Consider the following 16,383-nt stretch of genomic DNA (forward strand, 5'->3'; position numbering starts at 1 on the left):
TGTGTATGTATGTATGTGTGTATATATATATATATATTATACTTTTTTTTTCTTGCAATAAAAAAAGCTAAAAAAAAAATTACTTTTCTTTGCTCTCTAGCTACTAAATTGCTGAACCCATTTTGTGGACTGGACAAGTAGTAACAAGAATATGATTGATATATAGATATTATAATGTATATATCTTCAGTCGTTAACCTAGTCTTTTCTTATGATTAGTCCCAAAAATCAGGGTTGTATTATTGGTTACAAATGAATTGATGGGATTGTTGTGAAAAATATTGGACTTGCTGTCAGAATGCTTTGTTTGGGTATTGGAGCCATAAGCTCAAATTAATGTTTTCCAAGATCTGTCTGTTAACATATTCCTTGCAGTAACACTAAACAAACTGCTGTCTTATGAATTCAAGTAAATGCATCTGATTTTTGGATTCTTATTGGTTTTTCTTCCGCTAGCCAGGGGACATAGTGAAGAAACTTCAGGAAGCCAGAGCCACAAGCCCTGTGGCTACTTCTCAGCAGATCATTATGCAGAAAACTATCCCTTCATCCCCAGAGGTTATTTTCTATTTGTTTGAATTAGAAAAAAATCCACCAATGTATATATTGGTGCTTCATAGCATTAAGTAATTGCGACAGACTATATGAAGTAGCAAAAGATGATTCATATTGTGGGAATTTTTTTAAAGACTCCTGTGATGAGGGAGGCTATAAAAAGCCTTATATGGCACTTGGGTGAGAATCAGACTATTAGTGGCTATTCTAGCCTTCCTTCCTGCCTGTTGGTAAATCTCTTTTTGACTGAGCCAATCCTTGAGAAGACAAAAGGAAGCAACTGGCTTTCTTTTTTGACAGAAGAGTCACACCATGTGTAATTGCAGGAAGTGTCTCCATCCATTCTTGGGGAGGCATCTACCAGTCTATGTCCACCCTATAAAACCACCCTATGCCACACTGAAATAGTCCTTTGTAAACTAGGACTTTTTACCAATCGTTATATTTAAGTTGTATTAAAACTATAAGAAAAGGTGTAAGTATTTTCCATAGCAGCCAACTACACTCAATATTTTTAGACCGCATTGGATACATTTCAGGATTAATCATATTGGTTGCCATGAAGGATACCCACACGATCTTCTCCTATGTTTTTATATATAAAGCTTGATATGTAGATTGTGGAAAGCCTAGATGAACACTATTCAAATATAAAGCCCTACAATAAGGACAAATAAATGCTAATTTAGATTTTATATCTCATATAGGGCACTGACGATTGGGTTATTATAGACAAAGTACCCACTAAAATTGTTGATGGTGAAACAAAAACCATGATCACTTACAAGGTGACAACTGTGAGCAGTGACAAACCAGTTGAAACCTTTAAGACCAGCACTATTGAAACCCAGAGCCTGGATGCCTTGAAAATGGAAATTAGAGCTCAAGAAGAAGAAAACAGGCAGAAAATGTACACATTAGGAAAATCCTATGACGCAGTGTCTGGAAAAATTTTAACAATGACTAGCAAAGGTAAAGAAGGTGAAAAGTTATCACAGCCCTCAACTTTTGAAGTCAGACAGAAGTTGGAAAAGGACATTTCTGAAACTGTGAAAATAATTCCTGTGGCAGGAAAGTATGAGATTGTGGAAACGCTTAGCGATGATAAAGGTAGAAAGACTTCTGAGGCCCCAACTGTTAAAAGGAGAATGTCAGAGACTCTGACTCCCATTAAAGAGTCAGACTCCCAACTGTCTAGTCCAATAGAAGAGGTGCTGAAAAAAGTCCAGGAGTCAGACACCTCTATGAAGATTGTAGAAACAGTGATCTCAGAGAAAAGGGCAGAATTTCCAGATTATGGAATCAGTAAGACAGAGGGTCCTGGATGGAAGGATAAGAAGCTCTCAGAATGGCGATATACAAGAGATCAACCATTTACAATTGCTACTGCTCACTATGTCACCGAATCATCTGCATCCAAAGTGGTGGTAACAAGTGGCAATGACCCTATTCTCACAATTAAAAGCATGAATTGCAGACATCCCCCTGCTTCACAGTTCCCTTCTGTTCACTTTCAGCTTAACTTTATGTTGGCAACCAACTTTTTTATTTATCCGTTTTTATTATGGGCACTGCAGCCTTAGCAAGCATTGCGAACCTTTATAACCAACCATAAAAAAAAATCATGACTGAAAATATATTAATGTAACCGCTTGCTATATCAATAAAAGTGTGCTTAAGCCAGCATTTTCCCAGATCTAACAGCTTATTGGCTCTATTCAACAGGGTCTCCTAAAAATATATGCATTTAAAAAAAGGGCAATAAACATAGTTGTGGAAAAACTATTGGGCTTATGTAATCACATAGTCCAAAGAGCAATAGTTTTCAGCATCTTATAACCAGCTACTTAGAAACTTGCATTCTGCAGCTTGATGTGGTCAAGAAAGCTGATTTATTATTTAGTTGCCCTGTATTAGTGCAAAATACTGCTCATTGCCATATATTAATGAATAATAACAACGGGAAAAAAGCTGACAAATAATCTGACCATGTAGAAAGTTTTTGAAGCTTAAAGCTTAACTCAAGACAGATATAGAACACAAGAGTGAATGCAGCTCTAACCATGCATACATCAGTAAGTTTATTTTCTAAATATGAGTAGTGTAAGTTTCTGAACTTAACCTGCCGCTTAGTTAGCAGGGCTTGAGGGCAAGAAGTAGTAGCAGAAGGTGCAAAATCCGTTCATCTAATGGGACCAGACAGTAGAATGACAGATAGATGACCTCATCACTGCTTTTCATTATACTGTCCAGTCACATGCTGGGGCAGATCCAGGACAGCCTGAGTTTAGAGGAAGTAGGTTAAATGATGCTGCCCATGAAACTAAAAGCTTCATGTTGCAGAAAACCAGTACTGCAGAAAAGAGCTCTAGATTGAAACCAAAGCTGTTTTTTCGTTTTTTTAATTGCATCTTTTAATGGGCTATTTATTCTCAACTTGGTATTTTTGGCTGGAGTTTTCCACTGAGTGATATGCTTTATTAGACAACTCAAGGTATTAAATATACGTGCATTCTGGGTGCCTGAAATGACTTCCTCAGCCTTTATACAACTCTAAAAATGATTCTGAAACTCAAATACTTATACAGAGTTACAAGGAAGAAAGTTAATATAGAAAATAAAATAAAACCTTTTTGTTTTTTATATGTGTATTTTATTGCTCCTTGTAATTCTGTGTGTAAATATTTTGTTTTCAGAAAATATGTCGTGTATAAAGCAGGAAAAAGTGATTAAAGCCATCCTGAAAGCTTGCAAAAAATTTTTGCCAATAAAGGGTATCACTTAAACGCTAAACTTCCTGCAATAATTGATGACTAACACAGTGCAATATTCTAATACTGCTATTAATTTAATCATGAAAAGTTTCTGGAAGCTGACTTCTCACTGGCTAGTGTGGGATCATACAGTCTTGCACTTTAATATCGTTCGCCAGAAAATTTTACATGTGCTTACCCATTCTGTGAGACACTGCACGCTCAGCATCTTCCTTCCTGCGTGGAAACAAAAAATTATATTGTAGATTGTGACAGAACCCCATAGCTCTATAGTATAGCAGTGTGCTATCACATACCTCATAATCAGGGAAGCAGCATAGTTCTTTAGAATGCCCAGATAGTCTCTGTGGTGTCTGAAAAGGGTTATGGTATGTTGAAAATCTTGAAAATCACAGATAAAATTCTGTATATCATTAATGGGTTTGGGTGTGCGAGTTGCTAGGTTTAAAGAGATGGGGCTCATTAATTCCCAATAATTGGCAAGCCTTTTATGCTAAAAATACTTCTATTTATAATGTATAGCAGTTGGAGAATAAACATTTGTGGTGAAATTGTATAGTTGTGTTGTCCATACTCCGTAAGATAAATTAGACCTTCCAAAAAAAATGTACGGATTATGCTTGGTTTTTTTAGGTATTGGTACTAAAATTTGCTGTAATTTGTACCATTATAAAGCTTCAAATTAAATAAGGAGCACATTAACATTATTGAAGCTTCCTCTGTCCATCTCAATTAATTTTCATTACTTTGGGCTGTTGAATAGGGCCTCTGCTTTCTTACAAGCATTATAAATGTGTGCCAGTTTTATTTTCTTATTTTCTGCCATGTCCTTTAACCTTCATGGCTTCTTTCCCTGATATCCTATTGTGTTGTGCATTTATTGTATTAATATTTTTATTGTTTTTCTGTTGTAATTTTATCTCATGCCTATCAGTTTTGTCTTTTTCCTCTTAGTTATTAAATCAAGACCTGACTCTCTAAAGCCAGCTTTCAGGTCTTTCTTTCCTTGGCTTATCAGAGGAGTTGGGGAGCTCTGTGTTTTTTTTTTTTTTTTTTTTTTTTTTTTATATATTGTTTATTTATAATTTTGACTCTCCAGCTTTCCTCTCCTTGTGGTAAACCAGCCATGACAAAATATGATATGCTGATAATCTTAGTTCAGCAATAGTTGGAGAGATTGCTTTCTTGGAGGGCTCAGTAAATCTAAAATGCAAGTTGGCTTATTATCCAAAGGAAAAGTTGCACACCAATAATATCTTTACAGTCAAAACTTTAAATGACAAACATCTTTTAGCACATGGTGCTGTCCCCTGGACCACCTCTCTGACATATTTCACCTAAATGGCTTAATCATCATAGTCTGATTAAGGTCATTGGGTGAAACATTTTAAAAGGAGTGGAACTGGGGGCTGAACCACATGCTGAAGCTTTTTTGATTAGAGTTTTGTCTGTGAAGACATTTATTTTTCGTTAGATTATACCGAGCTGTGTGGAGGAGTGAAGAACTCCAAGCCAGCACCTGATTTCAGCATATGAGTGGAGCACTTGAAGGGTTGGAGTGGTGCACTTTAATTTGGCTCAAACACAAGTTGGCTTATGTAAAAGATACATTGGTAATAAGTAGATTAGCTGTACATAAAGGTTCCAAATGTTTATCAGAACTTTAGATTTTTGTAATAATATCGATACCTTGACAAATAATAAAACTGTAGGTCACGCTCAAATTGTGTATGAATTTAGGAACATTTAGATACAGTAAATGTTCATGAATCTAAAATGAGAGCCCTGCCAGTTGTCCTGGAATTCTACAGTTGCCGATATGTCATTAAAGTAACAATAACCTACTGTTTTGTCTTATTATTGTGATGTAGTCCTAACATTTAATCTAACATCCTTCAAGTCCTTTCTTCATAGTACATAAATAAAAAGTTGTTACTCATGAGCTGCACTATCCAGTCTTCCATTCAATCCCTGACTTCTCCTAATCCTGGCGTGCTTTCCTGACCTTTTGTTCAGCTACCACTGCTGTTCTCCCTCCAGTGTCTTATACACAAGCTCACAAAGTTCCTTCTTTGGTTCCTCATTCACATAGAGCTCTTTTGGGTTCTCTGAGATTGTTCCGATTATGTGACTTCCTGTATTATAAACTGCTTGTTTGCTCTTCTCTTATGCACATGCATATTTACAAAATGTATACAGAATCTGCAGTTGGACCTTAAAGCATCACATCCCTGCAAAGGAAGGATACTTTTAGTTTTATCAATTGTCTTAAATTAATCTTCCATTTTGAACCTCTGATGTTTTTTCTTTAACATTTTTTTATTTTTTTTATTTAACTAATTTAATTAAGCCAATTTGTGTTTTAGGTTTAGTGGCCCTCTATAGTGAAATGTGTTTCTCTTTTGCTATAGTTATGCTAGTTATTACTCCTCATGCTTTTGTCTGTTCATTTTACGACTGTCCCTCTATTTCTCTCTTCTATATGTCTCTGTCCTTTCAATGACTTTTCATTTCTTTGTTTGTTTAGACCAAACAGTCTTCTGGTGACAAACTCATGGATGGTTCTGATATCTACAGTTTATTAGAGTCTTCAAGAAAGCCATCTGAGTTTATAGGAGAGGTTACAACTGCTTCACAAAACTGGGCTCAGGTGGCTGCTTGATTGGATGTGCTTACTAGCTCTGTTATAGAACTTCTGATAGTAATACATGCATTTTTTTTGAGTGCCAAAGAAAAGAGGGTGATGTGAAATGACATAGCTGTAACTGCAGTGACACAATGATCTACAATCACTGCTACACTTAGAACCATTTAGATAATGCTCTGAAAATATTCTACATTAAATGTTTTTCAAAATGTTTAGAAAAATATACAGAAGCTTGGAGGACAAAATTATATAGCATCTTGGCTATTTGTTGCATAGTAATGGAAATTCTATTGGTATGAGTTTTGCATTTAATGAGATGTAAAATGAGAAGGAAGAGGGAAATAAATAAAATACTTCTATTTGACAAGGAAGCTTTAGTGCTGCGTTATCATATTTTAGAAATGGGCTACAAACATGTAAACATAAATAAATTCTCTTTTTCCCCAGCAGTTAATTTAGTGGTCCATTGAATATACATAAAAAAAAAAAGGAAATGTTTTATATTGGTTTACAATATTGCACTTCTTGCCCTGGATCTTATGATTCATACTTCCATTTTTAAAAATTCATTATTATGAGCTGTTTGTCTAGATGCGTGCAGACAACTGCAAGAGCACATTTTTAAACAAATGGGGATACGTTTATCCTCTCTTTCCGGAATCCCTTTTTTTTTTTAATATGCGTTTAAAGTTCTTTATCTACATAAATGGTTGTTAAAAAGTGTGTGGCACTAGTAAGATGATGTGCTCAAGAAATTCAGCTGTCGGTAAGGCAACGGGCCTTGATCAGGGCGTGATTTGTGTGCCCACCCCACCCATACTCGCCACGGATTTCCTAGAGCTCTGCCTGCCATTTATGCAACAGCATTGATGACATATTTATTCTAGCGGGCTTGCTAAAGGAAAAGAATCAGCTAATATAGCCTTAACCTATATTGAGGACTAACCCTAATAAAAATGTTTGAGGAGCCTTGTAAATTATACTACCATTATGGCTTCAACATGGTACCTTGAGATGTATATACATCTATACACTTATTATTCCTGTAGCATTTAGAAATGACTCTATGCACAGTAATGATGTGTTGATAGCCATCATTGGCAAGAAATAAAGAACGTACCATAATCTTTCGTAATTACCATCCTGGGTGCAGTTGACTTGTATCTGAACCAAAAAATGTGATGTAATACAGCTTACAGTACTTGGATACGAAGGCTGCAGTTGTTGTTTTTTAGGCTTTTTCTCTGTTTGTCCTGGTGAGCCTTCCAGTAACACACTTCCTAATGTGACAATGCTCACTTATACTGTATCTATAGAGAAGCTTGGTTGTCTTCCTAGGACAAAAGTTGTGCTAGGATTACAGAACACTACCTCTTCTCCATAACATAGCAGTGTTGTTATATAGCCCAAGAAGGTTTTAGGTGTTTTTATGCATATTACAAACAGATAAAACAAAATTCTTTTGGTGGTAAATTCAAAAGACCAAACAGGGGGCAATATTTCATTGTTAGGGTTTACATACATTTTTAAGATGTGTGCACCCATTATAGTTTCATCACGGGTCACATGGGTATTAGTTTTTATGCTTTAATCTAGACCTGTATGCCAGACAGCTAGTTTTCCTTTCTTTTTCACTGTTGTCCTTACTATTATGTGAATAAAAATATATAAATCCCATTTTGTTCCTGAAAATGAAAGTGATGTTTAGTTAACAATGGCCCAATTTCTTTTCAGAAAACTGAAACAAAAACTGAATGGGAAACAACTGACGAAGTAAGAGAAGAGGACGCAGAGCAAAGAACGAAAGAGAAGGTTGTGCAGGGGATAATCAGTTTGGAGGAGACGGGGATTATGCATGCAAGCAGGGATACTGCTCAACTGAGTGCAGAGCAGTTGGATGGTGCGGCTAAGGCAAATGCAGTCATTGCTTCTTGCTTGAAAGGGAGTGAGGAAATTGATAAAGAGGAAGATGGGGCTGTTGATGCTTCTGCTGCTAGTTATGCTCAAGAGGAGCAGCATGGCTCAGATATTCATGACACACATCTATTGGATGGCAAGCCTCATGATGAGGTAACTGGCTAACATTGACTTTGTGCTTTTGTATGTTTAACATGCGCATATGGTAATTCTTGCTTAAACTCAGGCTTGAGCAATATAATGCCCTGCTTTGGAAGAGATTTTTTACCTTTGCCTGCTTCATTTTGCTTTGTTATTTAGAGAGTGACATCCAGTAAAAATACACTATAATACATTACATTTAAATTTGACGTAAAATCTTTAAGACTAACAATATTCTAATTAAAATGCACTGTGGCACTTCTTCAAACATGGCTCTTATTTGGCTGTTTGAAGGTTCTGCTCCTAGTGTCTTTTTTTTTTTTTTTTAACTAAGATTGTAATCTAATATGTAATGTAATTCTAGATAGCCACTACTTTATTCAGAATTGCTCATTTGACAGCAGCTTTTCAGTATGAGGACTCATGCACACTCGATGTTTTTACAGCTGCTGTTTTTGGCTTCAGGTGTTTTGTTTTTGTTTGTTTTTTTCTGCTTCCAGTAAGCTCCCCTGCATGTTATCCTGTGTGTCCATGCACACACAGGCTTTTATCGGTGTTTTTTTGGCGGGGGTGTGTTCTAGCTGGGAACCCACCCCCCCAGAACTAGTGGGTTTGAAGAGGAGTTTTTCAGCTGTAATAACGCTCTAACTCTGCAAACCACCAAAAAACGCAGCTATTTGGCATTTAAGTAATTTTGTGGGAGTATAGGGCAGCACAGTGGTGTAGTGGTTAGCACGGTCACCTAGCAGCAATAGGGTCGCTGGTTCAAATCCTGACCATGACACCATCTGCCTGGAGTTTGCATGTTCTCCCTGTGCCTGCGTGGGTTTCCTCTTGGTACTCCGGTTTCCTCCCACACTCCAAAGACATGCTGATAGGTCAATTAGACCTTGTCTAAAAAAATAAATTGGCCTTAATATGTGTATGACAATGTTGTATGTGTTTGTAAGCGTGGCAGGACCTTACGGGGTAAAGGACCACGCAAATCCGCAGATGGACTCTGGTGGCAAGAAAGCGCCCTGAGGCGATTCAGTTCGCATAGGTAGCGCTATACAAGTCATTCATTCATAGTATTGCTAAAAAATGAAATTGCTGAAAAATGCTACTGCAAAACTCATTCTACAGCTACAGCTTTCTATAGAGAACACTACTGGCATTTTTTTATAATGACCAGTGTGCATAAGGCCTTAAGCAAATTGCTTTGTGCCACTATCTTAAGGCACCCAGAGAAATGAGATGCCTGTTTGATTTTATCAGGATTGCATGATATTAATCTCTTTGTGGTAGACTTCCACAAAGAACCTCAGGAATCATCTGTTGACCAAACAGTCTACCAAATTGGAATTCTTAGGCCCCTTTCACACTACTGTTCCGTTCAGGCCCGCCTGTCAGTTTTTCAGGTGGACCTGAACGGATGCTCCATAGAGCTCTATGGAGCGTCGGATGTCAGCGGTGACATGTCCGCTGACATCCGACCCGCTCCGATCCGAAAAAGTGTGACAGAGGAAAAAGCTATTTTTCCATCCGTCATCGGATCGGGTGACGACGGACCACAGTGGTCATCCGATCTCCCATAGGGGAGAGCGCCGCTGTGACAGGTCTGTCCCTGCGCAGTGTGCAGAGATGGACCTGTCATCTTCCTGCTCAGCGGGGGATCGGCGGAGCGATCCCCGCTGAGCAAGCGGATATCATGGGGCGGATCACCACTGATCCGCCCCGTGTGAAAGGACCCTTAAACTGTTAAACCGGCCATAGATGATACAATTTTCTTTCCTGCAACCAAGGGCTGCAGGAAAGAAAATGGCTAGATTCCCCCATCAACACAATCTGTGTTGATGGAGGAATGCTTTCCATGGAGCTGTTGTGTTCTCCCAGCTGGGCTGTCCCTGATGGGAGAACACAATGATTATTGCTAGTGGCTATAGCTATGGCAATAATTGCATGCTTAGGTACAATCAGCCTGGCCACATATGGTTCGGATCTCAGCCGGTCCCTGCTGAACCGACCAAGATTCAAACCATGTGTGGCCAGCTTTAGCCTACTTTTTATATAACTTAAAAAAAAATAGAAACAAAAGTTGTTGGATCTTTAAGAACATCACAATTTTCCCCCTTTAGTAATATGAATTAACAAATCCTTTTTATCTGGAAAAAAACATTATCTGATATTCTGAAACTTGTGTTTTTGAAGACCTATTGCTGTATGTTATTTGTTTACTAACCTAAATAAAAATGGAATCTTTTTTTACTCAGTCACCCCTGGTGAAAACCGAGATCATCACTTTTGGCACTATCGCAGATGGGGAGAAGCCTGAAATTTCCACTAAAGATGTACCCGTAATACATACAGAAACTAAAACCATTACCTATGAGTCATCAGAGGTAAAAGACAGTAAAGGGAAATTTGTTGTTTATTTTTGTAATTATTGCACTGGTTTCAGTCTACACCATTCTCACCCTGATCCCGAGAGTTGAGTGTCTAATAATCCTTAAATAAGAAGGCAAAAAGAGTAATATCTTGTGTGTAGGATAAGGGAAACATTTGGTTATGGTCTGCAAAACCTATAGCCACTCTCAAAGAGCCTTTCACTACTCCTAGAAAAATTCCCCTTAACAGAACCAATTTTTTTATAACTTTTTTGAAAATCTTGTTTTCACACTAAACATTTCACTTTTATTCTATGCTAGCATCTTATATGTACATTTTTAAGACATTGCTTTTGTCCAGTTGTAGACTTTAGTATAATATGCGCAATCACATATATTTAAAGCTCAAAACCAGCGTTCATGATTTCAATTTCAGGAGGTACATCACAACATACAGTGCCTTGAAAAAGTATTCATACTTCTTGAAATTTTTCACATTTTGTAATGTTACAACCAAAATTGTAAATTAATTTTATTGGGATTTTATGTGATAGACCAACACAAAGTGGCACATAAGTGTGATGTGGAAGGAAAATGATAAATGGTTTTCAAATTTTTTTTACAAATATCTGAGTGGCATGTATTTGTATTCAGCCCTCTTCACTCTGATCCCCCTAACTAAAATCTAGTGGAGTCAATTGCCTTTAGAAGTCACCTAATTAGTAAATAGAGTCCACCTGTGTGTAATTTAATCTCAGTATAAATACAGCTATTCTATGAAGCTCTCAGCCCTTGTACACACGGTCGGACATTCCGACAACAAAACCCGTCGGATTTTGTCAAACGGATTTTGTCTGAAACTGGTGTTGCATACACATGGTCAGACAAAGTTGTCGGAAAATCCGATCGTTCAGAACGTGATGACGTTCTTTCCTTACGACGGGACTATGTTCAGGCTAGTAGCCAATAGCTTTGGTCTTGTGATTTGATCTGAGAATGCGTGGAACTATGTCCGATTGTAATTCTCTACCAACGATCGGCCAAAGTCCAATCGGACCATGTTGTTGGAAAATTTTATAGCCCAGCTCTAATACTTTGTCGGTCGGATATTCCGAAGGAAACAGTCCGATGGAGCCCCCACACGGTCGGATTATCCGACAACATGGTCCGATCTGACATTTTCCAACGGAATGTCCGACCGCGTCTGACCGCGTGTACAAGGGCTTAGAGGTTTGAGAACCTTATTGAACAAACAGCATCATGAAGGTCAAGGAACACACCAGTTTAAAGCAGGGTTAGGTTATTAAAAAAAATATCCTAAGCTTTGACCATGTCATGGAGCACTGTTCAATCCATCATCCAAAAAGGGAAAGTGTGTACAGCACAATTAGAGACTGACCAAGACATGGCCGTCCACCTAAACTGACAGGCCGGGGCAAGGAGAGCATTAATCGGAGAAGCAGCCAAGAGGCCCATGGTAACTCTGGAGGAGCTGCAGAGATCCACAGCTCAGGTAGAAGAATCCATCCACAGGATAACTGTTAGTAGTGCACTCCACAAATCTGGCCTTTATGGAAGTGTGTCAAGAAGAAAGCCATTGTTGAAAGAAAACCATAAGAATGTTGTTGGCAGTTTGTGAGAACCCATTTGAGGGACACAGCAAACATGCAGAAGAAAGTACTCTGGTCAGATGAGACAATACTTTAACTTTTGGCCTAAAAGCAAAACGCCATGTGTGGTGGAAAACTAACACTGCACATCACCCTGAACACACCATCCCCACTGTGAAACGTGGTGGTGGCAGCATCATCATCATGTGGGGATGCTTTTCTTCAGCAGGGACAGGGAAGCTGGTCAGAGTTGATGAGAAGATGGATGGAGCCAAATACATGGAAATCTTAGAACAACACCTGTTAGTCTGCAAAAGAATTGAACTGGGGCGGAGGTTCCCCTTCCAGCAGGACAACGACCCTAAACATACATCCAGAGCTACAATGGAATGCTTTACATTAAAGCATATTCATGTGTTAGAATGACCCAGTCAAAGCCCAGACCTAAATCCAATTGAGAATCTGTGGCAAGATTCAGACGCTCTCTGTCCAATCTGACGGCTTGAGCTATTTTGCAAAGAAGAATGGGAAAAAATTTCACTCTATACATGCAAAGCTGGTAAGATTTGCAGCTGTAATTGCAGCGAAAGGTGGTTGTATTGACTTAGGGGGGCCCAAATACAAGTGCATGCCACATTTTTCAGATATTTATTTATAAAAAAAATTGAAAAACGTTATATTATAATTTTCCTTCCACTTTACAACTATGTGCCACTTTGTGTTGGTCTATCACAAAATCCCAATAAAATAAATTACATTTTTTTTGTAACATGACAAAATGTGGAAAGGGGTATCGATACTTTTTCAAGGCACTGTAAGTAAGACAAAAAAAAATCAGTTTGCATAATTTGCTAGTGTGACGTTAAGCCGGCCATAGATGGAGCGATTTGGTTGCAGGGAAGAAAATCACTCATCACACTGACTGTTTATGTGGGGGATCCCTCCTGTGGAGATGCTAGCAATAATCGCATGTAAAATCTGATAGGCAGGTTGTAATCAAGTTGATCGATCGATCAGTTTGGGTACTTTCAGCCTGCCCATACGTGGTTCGAATCTTGGCTGCTCTCTGCTAAACTGTTCCAGGTTAAAATCGTCTATGGATGGCTTTAGAAGATCAACAGCTTTTATGGCTAACTACTGACACAATGATGGTTTGATAGTACAAGAATTTTGATGACCATTATGTATGCTTGAGTGAGTACAATAGCAAACTACTGATGGCCACAAAAGCTACAGGAAATCTCAATGTCAGAGATATGTTATAGCATTTTCCAGTGTCACTCTTGTAGAGCTATACAGCACAATCTTTAGCTGGGCTTGAGCATTGGTCCCAGACTGGGAGTAACAGCTGTAGCTTCTAGTATTCCATGTACTGGAATGCAGTCATTGAAACCTAGTGCCATTTGAGAAGAGCTGCCATAGCACTATTGCATATAGTGCTGTATCTAAAGTAAGTGAATCAATTCTTCTATATCTCAGGTCAAAGAAAGATAAAAAAAAACTTTTTTGAAGAGAAATATTTAGTTTTTTTAAGTGAATTACCAAATAAAGTTGATGCAATGTAAATGCATAAATATATACTATCTCATTCTCTCTTTATTAAAATAAAAAAAAATTCTTATTTAAAATGTATGCCTTTCTAAATTCAAATTTAAATGTTTGAGGGACCCTAATACCAAGTCCTTTTTATAAGTGATGCTTTTGTCCTGGGCTCACTACTAGTGTACTACTGGGTCCTGATGGGAACTATTTTGAAAACTGTGTTGTGCCAATACAAGTAAAATAATTATTAAAGGTGGTTGGTTAAGGATAAGATTGTTTCAGATGTTAATGAAAAATAAAATTCTCTTCTCCAACTTTTGAGCTACAACATGTCTAAATGAAAATTCCCTGCTATATACATAACGAGATGCAGGTTTTTACTTTTTGTTAAATATTAAAAGTAGAATATTTTGGGCTATTTTGTCTAAGGAAAAATGTCACCATTGAGAGCTGTTCAAAATACAATTCCATATTTTACATGTGGCATTTTCATTACATCAGTATATTTCATTTCAACTTGCTCACCGCAATCAATGGTAAATTTGAAACCAGCAGACACTCTGGCCATATGCTTGTCTCACCCATTATGGTCAATCAAACATTGCTTAATACATTACTCAGTGGTCCATCAAAGGTTACACTGACTGCTAAGATGAACTGGCTCAGTAAAGCTATAGAATCATAATACACTAGAATTCTGCTAAGCATTTACTGCATGTAAACTGACCTGAAGATGAATCCCTAACAGCACCTTTTATGGCTTAACCAATTATACACATATGAAAGAACTAACAAATCAGAACCTGATAAAATTAGTTAAAATTAAGATATAGTATCCTGCTACATTTTATTATAAAGGAATATTGACGGAGGAGTCAATCTGTCAGATAACACATAAGTGTATTCGATTGTAAGTCAAGTCATGTTTTTGCTAAATTTACTGCCATTCAAATTTCAGGATATCCCATAACGGTACTGCATTCATCACCAGGACATTAGCCTAAACTGGGGATTAAGTTAATAATATGAAGAGATTTTTGGGTTGATTTGACCAAGTATGTGCTATCCCATTATAGGGGAAAAAATTTTTTTAGAATACCTTCATTTGCCGAAAAAAAATTTTTTTTTTCCTAATTCCATTAACCAGATACTATGGACTATTACAGATAAAAGATTTAATGACAGTTTTGATGGCCAAGTTTTTTTTCCATTACATGGTGGCAGGTTTTATAATAACCCAAGAACAACTATACAAAATGTTCCAGCTATTCAGTAAAGAGGACCTACCAAGAGGTGGCAGTTGCAGGGGAAGCTATATGGCAAAACTAAACTGACATCAGTAGCATACATTTGTATACAGACTTGGGCTTCATGTACTCTAGCCTATACTGGCAGATCCTAAACTTGAGTTTAGGAGCTTTTGGTATTTTTTCTTTTTTTTGCCAAAGCTCCTAAATTTAACTCCATAAAAACCTGTGTGTCAATGTACACACAGGCTTTTAGCAGAGTTTAGAGTTGGCATGTTTAGGTGAGCTTCAACTTCCCTCTCCTGAACGAAACGTTCAGGAGAGGAATCTTTTGACCTCCGGCTGCGGGTAAATTAAAAACGTTGCATAAACGCAACAAAACCATGCTGTTATTTTGCTGCATATTACCTTGGCTGCAGTAAATGTAGGGTAGTGTACATGGAGCCTTAGGAATTCAGTTAAAGATCACCATGGAAATGTAAGGCAGTCTTTACAGATGGCTAAGGCCTCACAGGTCTCAAATTTTATTCTTTGGCCTTTGCACTCACCGATTGTGTGGCATAAAGCTGGTCTAATGACAGGTTATTCTCTCGGGTAGGACTCCTTTAAAAATTATATCTTGTATTTTGAGTATTTTCAAAATGATTTTGGTCTTAGTGGCTGGCATTTGTCAACATTTATTGATTCCAGGGGAAAGAGAAAATATCTGTCAGTACACTGAACTTAAAGAGGAGGTCCGCTCACCCCTGCAAAAATTAAAAGCCAGCAGCTACACATACTGCAGCTGCTGGCTTTTAATAGTTGGACACTTGCCTGTCCTGGATTCCAGTGATGTCAGCACCGCAGCGGATGTTTCAATCAGCTGTCGGGTGCTGCCGCCACCATTGCCGGTAAGGGAACCCGGTAGTTAAGCATTACGGCTTCACACCTGGTCCCTACTGCACATGTGCAAGACACCGCTGCACTCTCCTACTGGCCCGGCAGCGTAAGGAGGAGGAGGGAGCCGAGCTGCTGACTTAATGTGTTGAAGCCCGTTCTCCCGGAGGTGGGGACAGGATACCTCTCAAAGACCGGTAACCGCTCCCCCTGAAAAGTGCTAAATGATGCACAGGAGGGGGGAGGAGACAAACTAGCGGAAGTTTCACTTTTGGGTGGAACTCCACTTTAAACTCCACTTTAAAACTAAAATATTACAAATAACTTCTTCTTAAAAGTGAACATAATCTGGCCGAACACATTTCTAAGGTAATAAGTTAATTTGACCCACGCTATTGGGAATAAAACAATTTGTCCCCTAATTTAGAATTTTACCTCTTCTAATTTAAAAGTGGTTTGTGCCTTCTGGAGTTGGACATGTTGGTGGGTCCAAAACAATCCTGAAGAGAAGGTATCCCTTAATGCCATCAATTAATGTTGTTTTTCTTTTCTTTTTTTTAATTCCTATATACAAGTCAAGCCCAGGCTGTATATAAGGGTCCAAGGGAGATGCGCATGCATCAGTTTGAACACTATCACCTGTACTGGTGTCTGCACATCAGCTCTGCTATCTTAGAACTTTTAGGCCAGGTCCAGTTCACTAAGATT

General features: G+C 38.0%; 1 protein-coding gene across 23 annotated transcripts in view; it reads left to right on the top strand.

The window, feature by feature from the left end:
* EPB41L3 (erythrocyte membrane protein band 4.1 like 3) overlaps nt 1-16,383 on the top strand; it is a 332,589-nt gene that overhangs the window by 298,621 nt on the left and 17,585 nt on the right. For 16 of the 23 annotated variants that reach the window (XM_077492490.1, XM_077492492.1, XM_077492489.1 and 13 more), the window contains 5 exons: nt 457-558; nt 1,263-1,982; nt 5,857-5,979; nt 7,711-8,046; nt 10,287-10,415. In XM_077492490.1, coding sequence (XP_077348616.1) covers nt 457-558; nt 1,263-1,982; nt 5,857-5,979; nt 7,711-8,046; nt 10,287-10,415 — 1,410 coding nt within the window. The remainder of the gene's footprint in view (nt 1-456; nt 559-1,262; nt 1,983-5,856; nt 5,980-7,710; nt 8,047-10,286; nt 10,416-16,383) is intronic. The other 7 variants (XM_077492500.1, XM_077492496.1, XM_077492508.1 and 4 more) reach the window with 7 other exon arrangements.

The sequence above is a fragment of the Lithobates pipiens genome, unplaced genomic scaffold, assembly GCF_037356315.1.
Source record: "Lithobates pipiens isolate NorthernLeopardFrog02 unplaced genomic scaffold, aLitPip1_a1.2 Scaffold_19, whole genome shotgun sequence".
Taxonomy (NCBI): domain Eukaryota; kingdom Metazoa; phylum Chordata; class Amphibia; order Anura; family Ranidae; genus Lithobates; species Lithobates pipiens.